Genomic DNA, 16,643 nt, shown 5'->3' with positions numbered 1-16,643 from the left:
AAGGTTTCTAAGTATACTGTTGTTTCGGTCCCTCTGAAGACCCTTCACCTTCTTATCATTAAGCATTTAAATCTGCTCTCGATGATCAAGCTGGTTGGCAAGTCTTAGTAACAGTATGGGGGCCAAATACCTCCCCCCCCCAAAAAAAAACAGTGCTTCTATGACAACACAAGCCTCGATCAGGGTGTTATTGCTGCAAAACAACTTTCCCCAGGTTTCCGAACACATCTTTTCTTGGGTTTCATTTGATTTCTTTTCAGCCACTCTCAGAACTGGGGAGCCCTCTTATAGCTATTCTGCTTACCATGCTAACTCTTACGCTGTCTTAAAACATCTCGTAATTCTTTCATCGTTTGCTTTGACCTGAATACGAGGCCAAGCATTAGATCGCTTTTAAGCGCATAAAATATAAACACAATTCCTTTCGTCTGCAGAGACTCTGAGTTGAGGGAAGGGGACCCGGAAACGGTACAATGCCATCCGCCATTGAATGAGCCCCAGGGACTGGAGACCTCCTGATTTCTCACCTGCTCACCTCCGTCCCCACACCTTGACCTCCATCAAGTGTTCCCCTTCGCAGAATGAGGTGTAAGCTCTGACTGTGTGTGTGTGTGTGTGTGTGTGTGTGTGTGTGTGTGTGTGTCCATCCTCTGTTAGGTTGAACCACAGAGGTTGTTCAGAAATGCTGCACTATCCCTAATGCGTCTTCAACTGTGCATACCCTACGGGAGAAAGATAGACTTTCATTGATTCACTTAAAATTTATAGGGCTTTATTTTTTCATGAGTAAGTTAAGAGCAGTCAGCACTTACAATGTGCTAACACCTTTGGTGTTAGAAATATCTCGGCAACCATAAAGCAGTCGCCTGGAGGAACTTAGGGTAGCGAGGAAACTAATTGAAGGCTGGACTGACGCCATTGCTTGGTCTTTAACCCCATGAAAGACACGCACACCTGTGATCGTCCCTATCGTATTTTAAGCCCTTTTGGGGGGTAGTGGGGGGCCACTTCTGATATTTCTTGGTTCTCTTCCTTGCCTTCAGTAAGCTTAGCACCCACCGTGTCGCCTGAGTGAGTGAGGCTGGGACAGCTCCTGCTCCTGTGGGAATAACCCGTGAGTCCTGAGTGACCCAGTTAAAGAGATGAGGACTGTAAGGTGGGTCTGAAGGTACCGTCACGGGTCCCCCGGATTTGATCTGATAGACCTGCCGTAGCCAACGGAGCCTGCGGGTAAGCCCTCCCGGACAGCTGGGTGGCTGTATGACCAGGTTTACGCAAAACCCCACAGGTGTAGGTCACCTTGAGAGAAAACTGGTACATCGGGTGGATCTTGCTGAGGTCATTCATGATGAAGTAGAGCAGGGAGGCCCGGGCGGCTGCGGGCCGGTAGTGTTCGCGGGCCTCGTTGATTTTCACTTCCGTCACCCTGGCCTCCTGGACCTGGTAGGGAAAGAAAGAGTGGTCCGTTCAACCGCTATTCAACCAACCCATCAGCCTGGCCTCTCTGTGTCCACACACACCGTGTCTGTGTGTGGGGCAGGTGGGTCTGGGTGGGGATAGCAGCTAGAAGGTTAGGAAGCTGCTGTGGTTTTTTTTTTTTTTTTAATGTTTATTCATTTTTGAAGTGGGGGTGGGCAGAGAGAGAGGGAGACACAGAATCTGAAGCAGGCTCCAGGCTCTGAGCTGTCCACGCAGAGCCTGAGGCGGGGTTTGAACCCATGAACCATGCATGAGGTCATGACCTGAGCCAAAGTTGGATGCTCAACTGACTGAGCCACCCAGGTGCCCCTGTTGTGTGTGTGTTTTTTTTTTAATAGAGCATCAGTGAGAAAGGAGGTGATCTTTCACTAGCATGAGAATACACACACATACACACACACATGCATATATTACTTGAAAATAAACCAGTATTACAGGCAGTGAAAGTCCAGTGAAAACAGCATAAATTGAATTTTGTTTTAATTTTAAAAAAAAATTTTTTTTTAATGTTTATTTATTTTTGAGACAGAGAGAGACAGAGCATGAACGGGGGAGGGTCAGAGAGAGAGGGAGACACAGAATCGGAAACAGGCTCCAGGCTCTGAGCAGGCAGCACAGAGCCCGACGCGGGGCTCGAACTCACAGACCGCGAGATCGTGACCTGGCTGAAGTCGGACGCTTAACCGACTGCGCCACCCAGGCGCCCCGAATTTTGTTTTAATTTTTATGAAAGAGTTCATATGTAAATTCACAAAGAGGATCTCTTCTTTTAGTAAAAAAAACCCTTAATTCCCGTATAGTTAACACAGAGCGTGATATTAGTTTCAGGTGTACAATACAGCGACTCAACCCTTCCATACATCACCCGGTGCTCATCAAGATAAGTGTGCTGTTAGCCCCATCACCTACTGCCCCCCCACCCCCACCTCCCCTCTGGTGACCGTCAGTCTGTTCTCTACAGTCAAGAGGCTGTTTCTTGGCTTGTCTCTCTTTTTTGTTTCATTTTTTAAAACGCCACATATGAGTGCGATCGTAGGGTATTTATCTGTCTCTGATCATTTCCCTTAGCATTCAAGTCTCTAGATCCATCTAGGTTGAAAGAGGATCTCTTTCAATGGAATAGTTGATTATCAGAAAATGTCTTATCACAGGTAAAAATGAGGAAACAGACCCAAGCGTCAGAGAGGGAGTCTGACAGAAGAGGCCACTAAATACAAGCCTCAGTATGACCTGCCTTACGAGTGAAACTAATGATAATTTCTGAGACTCTCACAGGAAAAAAAAAAACAAACCACAACGATCCTTTACAAAGATCAGCTTGCAATAAACAATTATGAACTTCGGAAGGAAGTGTTACCAAGGGGGAAAATGAGAATCTACTCCCCCAAAATTCCCAGGAGGATTAGCATCCCAACAGCTGAAGATCCCTGAACAATCTATAACTCACCATTAACTATTTCGGTTTAAAAGCAGTAGAGCTGAAGAAAAACATAAAATCGGGACATTAGAAAGAGGAGCAGCTATTACCTAGAAAAAAAAATGAACTCACTAGGACTTTTTAAGTAATTCAGTTATTTAAATGAAAAACCCAGTGCACAGGTTAAATAATGGACCAGTGCTGGAAGGAGAAGATGAAAACTAGAAGACAGATCTGAGGAAATTGGAACAAAGGTAGCTCAGAGAGAAAAGAAAAAGATGAAAAATATGTATGAGGTTGCGAGACTTGGCAGACAGAAAGAGAAGATTCAAAATACATTTAACAGAGATACAGGACAGAGAGAACGAGGGAGAAGCAACACTTGGAGGCGTAACGGTTGAGAATTTTCCGATCCGGTGAAAGACCAGAGCTTTTAGAAGAAGCAGTCAATGTCAAAGAAAGTTTACTATCCACAGACCTTTGAAGAAATAATTATTTGCCTCAATTAGAAGATCACATCAAAAGGGGGAAATGAGATCTGAGAATTTCTTAAATATGTGGTTAATCTAAATAACAAGGGCTATAAAAATGACCACCATAGGGGCGCCTGGGGAGCTCTGTCAGTTGAGCGTCCGACTTCGGCTTAGGTCATGATCTCGTGGTTCGTGGGTTCGAGCCCCGCATGGGGCTCTGCACTGATGGCTTGGAGCCTGGAGCCTGCTTCAGATTCTGTGTCTCCCTCTCTTTCTCTGTCCCTCCCCCACTCACACTGTGTCTCTCTCTGTCTCTTGAAAATAAATAAATGTTAAAAAAAAAGAAAATAAATAAATGTTAAAAAAAATGACCACCATAGGAAAAGGAAGTAGAAGGTGGAACTAAAATATTATAAAACAGTAACAGAAGATGGAAAAAGATGATCAAAGTATTCTAAAGTCCTTATATTGTCTTGGGAGAGGCTATATATCCCTTTATATTAGACTTTGTTAAATCAGTATATATATTGTTAAGTTATATAAAATGAAATATAATTTCCATATATAAATGAAACAAGGTTAATCAATAAAATAAAGTAAATTAACTTTTTTTTTTAAGTTTGAGAGAGAGCGAGCAAGAGAGAGTATGTGCACATGACGGGGGGGGGGGGGGCAGATAGTAAGAGAGAATCCCAAGCAGGCTCCATATGGACAGTGCAGAGCCCCACATGGGGCTCAATCTCATGAAATGTGAGATCATGACCTGAGCTGAGATCAAGAGTTAGATCTCTACTGAAGTGACTGAACCACCCAGGTATCCCCAAAGTAAATTAACTTTAAAATCAGGAAAGGATAAAGATAAGAATGATGAAAAATCAAGACGGGAGAAAAAAACAAATAAGCGTGGTTAATAGAAAACACGAATGAAGGCAGTAGAAAGAAATTCACTCTACCGATAATGTTAATAAACGTAAGTGGGTTAAATTCAGTAGCTAAAGACAAAGCTTCTCGGAAGGGGGTGGACTGAACAAAAACAGCTACTCAGAATGGTGTTATCACAGATCCATCCTTTTCAAGCTCACCTGGGCTCCTAATGCTGTCCACTAATTATGTTTCCTGAATTAACTTTTACTCCTATTTCAGTAAACCTTCACTCCCCTCCCCAAACTGCCTCACTACCACTCCTTCGCTCTCCGCAGGTGAACGTGACTCATGCTTTCACCGTCTATAGAGAGACCATCAGGATGGAATTTCCTTAATTTCTGCCTCTCCTCTGATTCCTTGAAGTTTCTGTCTCCTTACCTCAGTTGCCTGGATGGATCCATGGACGATGGATCTCATTTCTAGACTCATGCTTGCCCCCAACCCCTATCACATTGGAACTAGCTCTCCATCTTTCCAAAGACAAGCTCATCATCTGTGACCTGAATTAGATTTCCTCTGACTTTCTCATGTACCCCGCTACATTAATTGTTCCTTCTTTTTCCTGTAAATTCACCTTCTCTTATCAACTGCGGCTTTTACTTTACAAACCAGGCATCCTCCCACCTCTGGTGAAGATCTTACTGCACCCAATCTCTCCCGTTTCACGGGACCCATGTCTCCTTTAAGTCGCAATCCTTTCTCTCTCTGCCATTTCACAGTTTGGCTTCTTTCAAGGGTAGCTTATAGTCTCTTTCCCTTTTTCTGATCCCATTTGCTCTCATTCTAATTCAGTCTGACTTCTGCTTCCACGACACCACGGAAACCATTCTCCCCAAGATCACCGATGACTCCTTTCTGCAAAGTTCAGTGGCCACATCCCAGCCATACCTTGTTTGAGTCATCAGCATCATTCAACGTCACCGGCACACCCTCTTGAGATGCTTTCTTTCACAATCCCTTATTTTCCTGCTTTTCTTCCCATCTGTCTGCTCTATTTCACAGTCGACATGTTCTGTATTTCTCCTAAAACGTCTCAGGATTCCTCTCAACGCTCTATTCTTCAGTCTCCTCACTGCACACACACCTCCCCCATGATTTCCTCTGCTCTCAGTTTCAATGATCAACTACTTGTTGATGACTCTTAGCACCTTAGCACCAACCAAGGTCATTTATCTGGAAACTCAAGGAAGGGACCTATGTGAATGGCCGAAAGGCGTTCCAAACTCAACGCAACACAAACGAAACTAATAATGTCTTCTCATCCCCAGATCCATTTCTGCTCTCATCTTTCATTTATTGGCATCAATGCCTATCTAGGTGTTTATTCCTGGAATCTGAGATGTTTCCTGGGCTAAAACTTTACCCATATATCACCATGTGTGAGCTGGGTTCTGTCCCCCCAGGCCCCATCTCTCCTACCCAAGACAGGGGGACTTGTACACAATTACTATACAAACTCTGCACTCCCTTTTCTAGAGATATGGAGGCCACAGAGAACCAGGAGTGGAACCTGGTGGCCAAGCAGCGGCCACAGAGACAATGTGAACCTGGTCCTTCCTGCTCTCAGGCTCCCATTCCAACTTCATTTGTCTGTTACCCCAGTGTGGGCATGAGCAGCTGGTCTACCTACACCACCCGTCATCACCTCTCATTTTTCCTACCCTGTCCCGACCCACAACAACGGCTTTGATATGTGGAGAAATCCCAATTAATCTGACCAACAGTGCCTTCCCTCAGAGGTGTCCTGTTACAGACTCATTTATCCTGCTCAGAACCAGTATCTTCATTGCTCCTCTGATCCAAGAGCAGGGCTGGGGATGAAAAAGAGACTGTATAGTTTCAGCAGCCTCCCCACAAAGGGCGAGGGGCTCGGACGCCCTCAAATCCTGTCCTCCCGTCTCCCACAGAGGGGAATAAAAGCCTTCCAGACAATGTGAGGTAAAGGAAGGAAGCTAGAGACCGCAGAGTTTCCCGGGATGATAGCCGTTTTTGAGAGCTGGCCTTCCTGAGCAGCCACGGAAGCTGCTCGCATTGCAATCAGACTTGCGAGACTTCTGCCGGCTGGCGGGCTTTCTCAGGGAGCAACCGTGAGCCAGCCAGCGCTCACGGCGCACAGGGGTGCGATTCCTTAGCCTCGGGGCAAGTGTGCAAACTCTCAGCAGGCACAGAGTTCACGCTCGCCAAATGTCTGCGGAGTTGAGGGGTCAAACTCCTTGCCCAGAAGGCGGGAACTCCCTGATGCACGGCGTGAGGTGGTGATCTCAGGAATCCCGCCCGCCTTGACTTTCTGGAAGGAATGTGGGAACCTACCAACGCTACCTGGGAACGCTGCCAGGCAGTTTTACCTTCTTCTCGACTTCCGCGGCCGTCTGCTTGGTGGTCTCCAGGTTCTCCACTAAGGCCGTGTCCCCCAGGAAGTTCCCAGATGCTGAAGAGAGGCGAGAAAGCAGGTTGTCTTCTAGTGTTTTCAGGGTGATTTTGAACCCGTTCTGTTGCTTGGTGAGATCTGACTGCAAACATAGAGCAAGGGGGAGTCAGGTGCAGGAGCCCAGCACACCCTATGCCTGGCGTAGGTCTGAACAGATAAATGCTACGGGGTCTTCTTTTTTAACGTTTTTACTTGTTTTTGAGGGAGCATAGGCAGGGGAGGGGCAGAGAGAGAGAGGGCAACAGAGGATCTGAAGCAGGCTCTGCACCAACAGCAGCGAGCACGATGCGGGGCTCGAACTCACGAACCGCGAGGTCATGACCCAAGCCGAAGTCAGACGCTCAACTGGCCGAGCCACCCAGGTGCCCCTGAGGTACCTTCTTAATGTGTCCATAACCTTGGCTGGCTAGCCCCAGCCCCTTCTCAGAGGAGAAAACACAGTGCTGGCACAGAGCGTGTTCCCTCAGTGGAAACTATTTGTGTGACTAGTCAGAGGGTAGGGTCAAGTTCTCATTCTCTGGAAGGTCACCTCTATTACCTCTTTACTGCCCCAAATGAATGGCTCTCCTGTAGATGCTCTTTACTTGGAAAAAAAAAAAATCAACAGAAACTGACAAGTTTAGACAAGCTCATCGCTGGAGCCTTCTTCAAAGTCGGAGTGGGGCTCCGGGGTCCAAGCTGACCTCCCCTCGTCTTCCCTTCCTGATCATTAGATTCCATACCCTAAAGCACTACGATGCTACTGGGCGGGGGGGGGGGGGGGGGCGGGGAACGCGTGAGTTCAGGCAGCTGTCATTTCTTTGCCCTTGTACTGCATGGGATTATTGCTTTTCGAGCCCTGGAAAGAACAATCTTCCTTCCTTTTGGGGGCCCCAGCCGCAGCTACTCTGGTCACCTTCTGTTTCTTTTCTTTTTAAGTTTATTTATTTATTTTGAGAGAGTGAGTGCAGGCGGAGAGAGAGAGAGAGAGAGAGAGAGAGGGGGAATGAATGAATGAGAGAGAGAAAGAATCCCAAGCAGGCTCTGTGCTGTTAGATCACCGCAGCAGTCACAGAGCATTTTCTTCCTCCCTTCCTTGGTGGATCCCCCACGAACCTTCAGCTGCTCCAGGTCCGGCCTCTCCATGCTGACCACGGCGGCCAACAGCTGGTCCTCCAGGCCATCCCTGGTCACCGTAAAGTTGATCAGGGTGGCCTGAGCCTGCAGCTCGGGCTGGTAGTGAGGATTGGCCAGCTTGGTGTGAAGGATGAGCCGGAAGCTGGGGTTGTATTCACATTCTTTGTCTCCGACTTTGATGAATCTGGAACACGAAGGGTCATGTGAAGGTGGGGTGCCTTCCTGTGAGACTTGGTTTGGGGGACAGAATTCCAGATGGTTTTTGTTTGTTTGTTTTTTGTAAGACCATAGCAAACAATATAGCCACATTCGGATTCGTCTCAAGCAGGTCTAGCCTGAACGCTAGGATTCTTATTTGCCCTAATGTGGGTTGGGACGGGGGTGGAGGGTGGAAGACTTTCTCCCACGGCCACCATGTTGGATTTTGCATGTGCCACCACAGGGAGAGGCATCCAGGGAGTTGCCCAGGGAGGTACGTTATGAAACGTGCCCAGCAGATGGCAGTAAAGTGTTTGCAGGAAAGGGCACCCGAAGTTTGCAGAAAGGTGCCTTCTGGGCTAGCAGCGATGGGGCCCTTTTTCTTTCTTTTTTTTTTTTTTAGATTTTTTTTTCAACGTTTTTATTTATTTTTGGGACAGAGAGAGACAGAGCATGAACGGGGGAGGGGCAGAGAGAGAGGGAGACGCAGAATCGGAAACAGGCTCCAGGCTCCGAGCCGTCAGCCCAGAGCCTGACGCGGGGCTCGAACTCACGGACCGCGAGATCGTGACCTGGCTGAAGTCGGACGCTTAACCGACTGCACCACCCAGGCGCCCCGGCCCTTTTTCTTTCTTGGCTGATGGAGAGTAACTGCTAAGGTGGTTAATTTGGTAAGTGAGCACATCCTAAGGACACGGAAAGGGTATTTATGGCCTGGGCAGTGGGTGAGGCTCTGGAATGAAGCAACCCATCATAATAATTACCTCTCTCGTGTCCCTCCTTCTGCCAGACGCTTGCTGAGCCCCTGACCACTTACCAGCCCCCAAAGCCACCGGGACTCAACAGATGGACAGAGAACCGAGTTCTCAGAACCCAGAAGTCTGGCTTGGGTAAAAATGACTCATGCTTACGAGTCAGTCTGCGTTTTGACCGCTTTCCTTCTAAAGTTCTTCCAAAACAGTGCGCCGCTAACATGTAGGGGGAAGTCGAGGAGGACGTGACCGGACGGGAGCTAAGTGATTCCAGGAAACTGTCTCTACGAGTCAAGGGCAGCTGAGTGTTCCCCTTGGGTCCCGTCGGAGCCACCTGACGGGAGTTAAGGAGAACGTGTTCTGGGCAGAGCAGATCTGCTCACGGTTCTACCTGGGGCTACCATCCAGTTCCTCACACAGGATCAACAACGTGGCTAAGTCGTACCGTCCTTTCTTGATGACTTCTCTCCCGAGCAGGGGACCCAGGACAGGGTCAACGGATTCTTCCAGGTTTTCGATTAGCACCACATCTCCAGCTTCCAGGGCACGCTCTATGGTTTGGAGATACCTGGGGAGAAAGTCGGGCAGTGTGAGCTGGTGGCAAAGTGCGGATCCACAGGAAACGTTAACAGGACGACCGTGGCCTCAGTGGCCAACGTGGAGGTGCGGCTACCTGGGATGACATCGGCGGTCACGTGCTTCTCTGTTTAAAGTGATACTTATGCGATCTCATAAAGTTTTAGAAAGAAGGAAACGTTGTAAAATACAAAAAAGAATACGGAAATGAATGTAACCCTTCCATCGGTCATTTACATCTTGGTGTTTAACATGTATGTTTGGAGATATTATATTCTCGAGTTTATTATTTGTATTTTGTTATATATTATTCGTTTATAATTTAACTTACATTTGCACCTCTGTTATTGGATGTCACGCAGCACATTTATCATTTGGTTCCTGTACGTAAAATGTATCAGAAACATTTCCCCATCTCATTAATATATATTGAAAAATTTTATTATTATGTTAATGTTTTTCTTAACGTTTATTTGAGAGAGAGAGTGCGAGCAGGCGAGGGGCAGGGAGACAGGGAGACACAGAATCGGAAGCAGGCTCCAGGATCTCAGCTGTCAGCACAGAGCCCGGCACGGGGCTCGAACTCATGAACTGTGAGATCGTGACCTGAGCTGAAGTCGGACGCTTCACCAATGAGCCACCCAGGTGACCCTAAAAATTGTATTATTATGTAAAAAAATGTTTATTTATTTTGAGAGAAAGAGCATGCATGAGCAGGGGAGAGACAGAGAGAGAAGGAGAGAGAGAATCCCAAGTAGGCTCTGTGTTGCCAGCACAGAGCCCGATGTGGGGCTTGATCCCATCAACAGTGAGATCTTGACCTGAACCGAAATCAAGAGTCAGACATCCAACTGGCTGAGCCATGCGGGCACCCCTTAAATAGTCTTCTAAAATAATTTTCTATGACTGGGTGTCAGGCTCTACTTATATACCTTAATTTATTTAACAATTGCCTAAACCAGGTTATTTCAAAAGTGTCAGTGTTATGTAGAGTTTAATAAGCATGTTAAAAGGTTGATCTTCTCTAAATATATGGATAAGTTTGATGTAATTCCAATTCAAACAATAGATAACAATAAAACTATAGAGATTGATCATAAATACATCTTAAAGGTAACCTAAAAGAAAACAATAAGGATGATTAAAAACATAAAAGCTACAAAGAAAAAGAGGAGGTATTCATATTAGCTAATACTAAAATATTTTAGGGGCATCTGGGTGGCTAAGTCAGTTAAGCATCTGACTTCAGGTCATGATCTCATGGTTCATGAGTTCAAGCCCCACATCGGGCTTTCTGCTCTTAGCACAGAGCCTGCTTCAGATCCTCTGACCTCCTTTCTCACTGTCCCTCCTCCACTCATATTCTCCTTCCCTCCCTCCCTCTATCTCTCAAAAATAAATTTAAAAAAATAAAATATTTTATGTAACTTTAACAATACAGATATAGAGGAAGAAGCAAATTCTAAAATATTTTCTATAACTCGAACAAACTGGATATATAGGAAGAATCTGAAAGGGTATCATATCCCCCAAAGTTAGAGTTTTCCCCTGAATGATGAATTATAGGGTATTTAATTTCTTTTATTTTGTAACATCACCCCCCCCCCTTTTTACTGTGATGATACATGACTTTTGTAATGCGAGTTGCCACCATAAATGTTGCTAAATACAAAGCTGAGTAATTAAAGGCTGGTATAGTATTATATAAATGGAAAAGAATAAAGACTGTAATAAAATAATTTAATACAGAGTAAAATGTCGTCTCTCATTAATCAAGGAAAGGATGGAGAATTTAATAAATGGTATTAGAACAGTGGCTGACCACCTGAAAGTGAAAATTAGGTCTGTATCTTATATAGCACCCTAAAACATATTTCAGGTGATTGGATTTCAATGTTAAAAGAAAACACCTACAAAAGCCCTAAAAAAATCTAGGTGAATATTTATATAATTTCTGGAGAGAAAAAGGCTTTTCTAATCATGATATATAGAATAAATGGATGACATATCTGGACACAAAGGAGGCCCTCAGGGGCACGTGGGTGGCTCAGCCGGCTAAGCGTGTGACTCCTGGTTTCGGCTCGGGTCACGATCTCACAGTTTGTGAGTTCGAGCCTCACATCGGGCTCTGCGCTGACAGTGTGGAGCCTGCTTGGGATTCTCGGTTCTCCCTCTCTCTCTCTGCCCCTCCCCTGCTCACTCTCTCTCTCTCTCTTGCTCTCAAGAAATAAATGAACTCGAAAAAAAAAGCCCTCATACAAAACCCCACAGCTGTCATGTGTCAAACCCCATAAATAAGACTAAAAGACAAATGACCCACCAGAGCAAATATCCACTCATGTGATGAAGGGAGACCATACCCAACAGTCTTCACACACATTGTAATGTAATATTTACATTCAGATAATATACAACAGATCTAGAAAAGCACCCAACAGAAAAGTGGATGGACAGAAAACAGAGAATTAACTGCACACGTGTTTACCGAAGCCCTACTATGTGTCAGGCACTGTTTTTGGTACTTAGGGATATAGGACGAGCAAAGAGGAAAAACGCTTGTATCTAAAAGGCAGTTGTTGGCCAATTAGAAAGGGATTTTTCTGATGTTTATTTCTGTTTTTATTTAGAGAGAGAGAGCGCGTATACGGGAGGGGCAGAGAGAGAGGGAGAGACAGAGAATCCCAAGCAGGCACTGCACTGTCAGTACAGAACCTGACTCGGGGCTCGAACTCATGAAACTGTGAGATCATGAGCCGAGCCAAAAGCAAGAGTCGGGCACTGAACCAGCTGAGCCGCCCAGGCGCCCCTAGAAAGGAGTATTTTGATCAAAGTGCGGGGAGAGGCCAGGATGACATTAGTCTGATCGATGGCACAGGTTAAAATATACCCGGGCGTACCTTGGGATTCATTTCTCCTCTTATCCTCTCTAGAAGAAAGGATCCATCTGGCAGTCAATATTTGCTTGAACTATTTTTGTAACACTGCGTGTTTGATTTAAACAACACCGGCTGGTCTGGACCTCTGGGCAACCGCGTCTGGGACGTGTGACCAGACCACCACACCTCACCTTGGTGGCTGTGGGCTGGGTTTCTAACTGAGAAGCAAATGCTGCCTCCGTCAGTTTTTTTTTTCCTTAAATTTAATTATTTTAAAATTGTGCTTAAAATATACGTAACACAAAATCTCCCATGTCAGCCGCTTTTAAATTCTGATTAAGTTTTCAAGCAAAGCTCTGCCAAAGTAAAGTGTGTTTTTATGCACAGGAATCCTTTCATGTAACATCACTGCAACAATCCTATTTTGATTGAGTTCTAAGTTAGCGAGGGGAAAAAAGAAAGCAGTTATGGATGTTTCCATTTCCATTTCCCAGCTCGGCGCATCAAGTACGTTCACATTATCATGCTACCGTCACCACCTTCCGTCTCCAGAAGTTCTCCACCTTGCAAAACTGAAACTCTGTACCCTTTAACCAGCAACTCCCCACACCCCTCCCTTCAGCCCTTGGTAACACCATCCTGCTTTCTGTCTCTTGCGAATTTGATAACTTGAGGGACCTCCTACAAGTAGAACCATACGGTATCTAGAAAAGCACCCGACAGATCTACAACACAGATCTTTTGTGTCATAGATCTTTTGGGTCCTTTCATGTCTGGCTTTTTTCACTCAGCATAATGTCCTCAAGGTTCGTGTCAGAACTGCCTTCCTTTTTAAAGCTAATATTTCACCGCATGGATACGACACGTTTCGTTCATCCGTTCGTGTGTCGACGGATACTTGGGTTGCTTCTACTTTTTTTTTTAATGTTTATTTTTGAGAGACAGAGCGTGAGTGGGGGAGGAGCAGAGAGAGAGGGGGAGACACAGAATCCGAAGCAGGCTCCAGGCTCCGAGCTGTCAGCCCAGAGCCCGACGCGGGGCTCGAACTCACAGACCGTGAGATCATGACCTGAGCCGAAGTGGGATGCTCAGCCAACTGAGCCGTCCAAGCGCCCCAAGTTCGCTTCTACATTTTGAATATTGTGCACCGTGCTATGAACATGGGCGTACAAACGTCCACTGCTTTCAAAATGGTATATTCTTGCGGACGTTGATTTGCTTCCGTGAACCTCAGTTTCCTCAGATGTGAAATGGTACCAGTCGTGCTCGTCTTATCAGTTGTGCGGACTAAGGAAAGCATTTGAGATAAGGTCCCTAACACCAGGACTGGCAATGAATGATCTCTGTCGCTCCCCCTCTTCCCCATGGCGCCCTCCTATCCCGCTCACGTATCCTAACGTCACAGACAAGAATCCAGAGCAGACACTACAAAGCTAAGTTCTAACCCAGTCAATGAAGCCATGGGGTGGGAGACGCCAAGGTCTGGGGTCGTGAAGTGTGGTGGGTGCTGACAGACATTCTCAGAGACACTCACGTCCCTTCGTGTAGTAATGGCCCCATCGGGAATGTGTGAAGCTGTACGAGGCAGGTGAAAGGGCTCTCGGGGGTTCACCGCTAACTTGGCTACCATGCTTCCAACTGCTATGTCTGCTCATTCTTCAGGAGACACCGCGTTTGGGTTTGTTCTGGGGGGGCGCTGGGCCGGAGGCAGAAACAGTGGGTAGACAAGTGGGCTCCAGGATGGGCTAAGACAGGCACTTTTTGGCTCAATGTGAGGGAGACTTTATAAAACACAGAACTGCCTTATGGTGGAGCGTGATGGGGAGGTCATGTCCAAGGAGAGGTATGAGTGTGAACACGATGGGAGGGGGGTGGGAAGGCGGGGAGAAAGGGCCCCTGATGGGTCAGGAGGCGGGCACGCACGATTCCTAATGACAAACACAACTACCCAGGCATCTTCCATGGAGAGGTGTCCTAAAATGGGAAGAGAAACACAGGAAGGCTCGCGGAGGGACCGGGAGGGTAGAGACAACCCGCTGGGGTTGTCTTACGATCCGCTCACTCCATCTGTCTTCTCTCTGCACAGGTGGCGAAAGTCAGAAGTGATGTGCTCAGCCACCTACCCCTTCTGACCGATCCGGGTGACCCGGAGGTTCTCGCCGTATTTGTTCTTGATCCATTTCATGCCTTGTAGCTGCGGGTCAACCACGAGCGGCCAGCGCTCACAGGTGACCACGATGGTGGCGTTCTCCGCGGACATGCGGTCTGCGGGGAGGCCCTGGTTCTGCCAGGCTGCCACGTCGGCCTCGTCCGTCAGCATCCTCAGGGGATCCAGGGTGGGGGTGACCGGGATGGGCACCTGACGAGGGAGAAACGAGGCACGCGCTCAGAACGGAGAGGCAAGCCTTCTCAGCCAGATCCAAATGCCCCTGAAAAGTGCTTTCCTGGCTGCGCGATTATTTCTGGAAGCGGGTTTTCTGAACGTCCTGAGGGCCTTTGTTCTCTCGGTGGGTGAACAGCAGCAGCCAGGCTCGGTGACCCTTTGTTCGTTAGCGCATTCGCCCAAATCAAATTTCTAGCATCGACGATTTGTACGTTAGCAACAGCCTCCTGTCTGCCCTCGCCCGTGTTACCAGGGTCCCTTTCCTGCTGCTCTCTCGTTCTCACGCGGGCCCCTGGCCTCGTGGGCTTTCCCCTGTCGCTGCCAGCCCACGCCACCCTTGCTGTCCCGCACGTCACCCCCTGCTGATGAAGGGCCGGCTTGCACACAACCGGAGGTGCCTACTTTTCTCCCTGCCCAGAACATTCCACTTCCAGGGGGGATTATAGGGCTCCTCCTTTCCTTTTTCTGTTGACCTCTCTCAGCTCAATTCTGCTGCTAGCCCTATTCTCCACCGGGGGCACGCGCGCATTTTTGTTAATTGGGGTAAAATTCACAGAACTTAAATGAACCATTTCATTTATTTTTTTTATTTTATTAAAAAACGTTTTGGGGGGCGCCCGGGTGGCTCAGTCGGTCGGGCGACCGACTTCGGCTCAGGTCACGATCTCGCGGTCCGGGGGTTCGAGCCCCGCGTCGGGCTCTGGGCTGACGGCTCGGAGCCCGGAGCCCGCTTCCGATGCCGTGTCTCCCTCTGTGTCTCTCTCTCTCTGCCCCTCCCCCGCTCATGCTCTGTCTCTGTCTCAGAAATAAACATTAAAAAAAAAAATTTAAAAATAAAAAAAAATTTTTTTTAAATCTTTCTTTCTTTTTGAGAGAGAGAGAAACATAGAGTGAAAGCGGGAGAGGGGCAGAGAGAGAGGGAGACACAATCTGAAGCAGGCTCTAGACTCTGAGCTGTCAACCCAGAGCCCGACGTGAGGCTTGAACCCATGAACCGTGAGACTGTGACCTGAGCTGAAGTCAGATGCTCAATCAACCGAACTACCCAGGTGCCCCTTAAAGGAACCATCTTAGAGTGCACGGTTCAATGGCATTTGGTACCTTCACAATGTTGTGTGACCATCAACTCTATCTGGTTCCAAAACATTTCTCTTCACGCCAAAAGGAAGCCCCGTCACTCCCTTGCTCCCCTCTACCCCCCGGTTCCCAACAACCACAAATCCACTTTCTATGTATTTACCTACTGTGGATACTTCACATAAATGGAGTCCTATGACAGGCGACCTTACGTGTCTGCTTTCATTTAGTGGGATGTTTGTGAGGTTCACGCACACATGCCCCTGTAACCTGTCTGTGCCTCCGTCCTCTGTGGTCTGTCTTCCCAGTTACCTGAGGAAACCCTGTCCGATCCCTCCCCTTTCCTTTAATCTCACTCACGAGGGCTGCAGACGGCCAGTTCTAAACCATCCTTACCCTGGGGATCAGAAATGTATTTCAAGACCATTTTATGCACGAAAAACATTCTCGTGAGAAGAAACCCATAGGTCCCCCCACCCCGTTCCCGACCGCCAAAGGGGCTACAGCACAAAAGTGCCTACAAACCCCAAACCAAGCCAGAAAAATCCCCGTTAAGCTGCCACTGAGCTCCCCATCTTTATTCACTCAGTTGATGACGGCCCTTTTAATAATTTCCTTTCTTGGGGCGCCTGGGGGGCTCAAATGGTTAAGCGTCCGACTCTTGGTTTCGGCTCAGGTCATGATCTCACGGTTCATGGGACTGAACCCCAGGTCAGGCTCTGCCCCGGGAGCAAGGAGCCTGCTTGGGATTCTGTCTTCCTCTCTCTCCCTGCCCCTCCCCTGCTCACTCTGTTTCTCTCTCACACAAAATAAACTAAAAAAAAAACAAAACAATTTCTTTTCCCATGGTGTTCGAGATCAACGACAGCTTCGTTTTTATTTCCTAGTACCGTAATAGTACGTACGTGTGTATGTATTTCCGTAACAGTTTAAAAAAATTTTTT

At 47.3% G+C, this 16,643-nt stretch overlaps 1 protein-coding gene across 1 annotated transcript in view; it reads right to left on the bottom strand.

Moving 5' to 3' along the window:
• The window catches only part of DNAH9 (dynein axonemal heavy chain 9), a 280,228-nt gene that overhangs the window by 15,138 nt on the left and 248,447 nt on the right, over positions 1 to 16,643 (bottom strand). Inside the window, exons 53-57 of the mRNA XM_030296313.1 lie at positions 14,363 to 14,598; positions 9,233 to 9,355; positions 7,817 to 8,021; positions 6,639 to 6,803; positions 1,300 to 1,440 (exon numbers count right to left, since the gene is read on the bottom strand). Of these exons, the coding sequence (XP_030152173.1) occupies positions 1,300 to 1,440; positions 6,639 to 6,803; positions 7,817 to 8,021; positions 9,233 to 9,355; positions 14,363 to 14,598 (870 nt within the window). The remainder of the gene's footprint in view (positions 1 to 1,299; positions 1,441 to 6,638; positions 6,804 to 7,816; positions 8,022 to 9,232; positions 9,356 to 14,362; positions 14,599 to 16,643) is intronic.

Source organism: Lynx canadensis, chromosome E1 (assembly GCF_007474595.2).
Source record: "Lynx canadensis isolate LIC74 chromosome E1, mLynCan4.pri.v2, whole genome shotgun sequence".
Lineage (NCBI taxonomy): Eukaryota > Metazoa > Chordata > Mammalia > Carnivora > Felidae > Lynx > Lynx canadensis.
The sequence above is the reverse complement of the archived record's forward strand: the minus strand, read 5'-3'. Positions and strand labels throughout refer to the sequence as shown.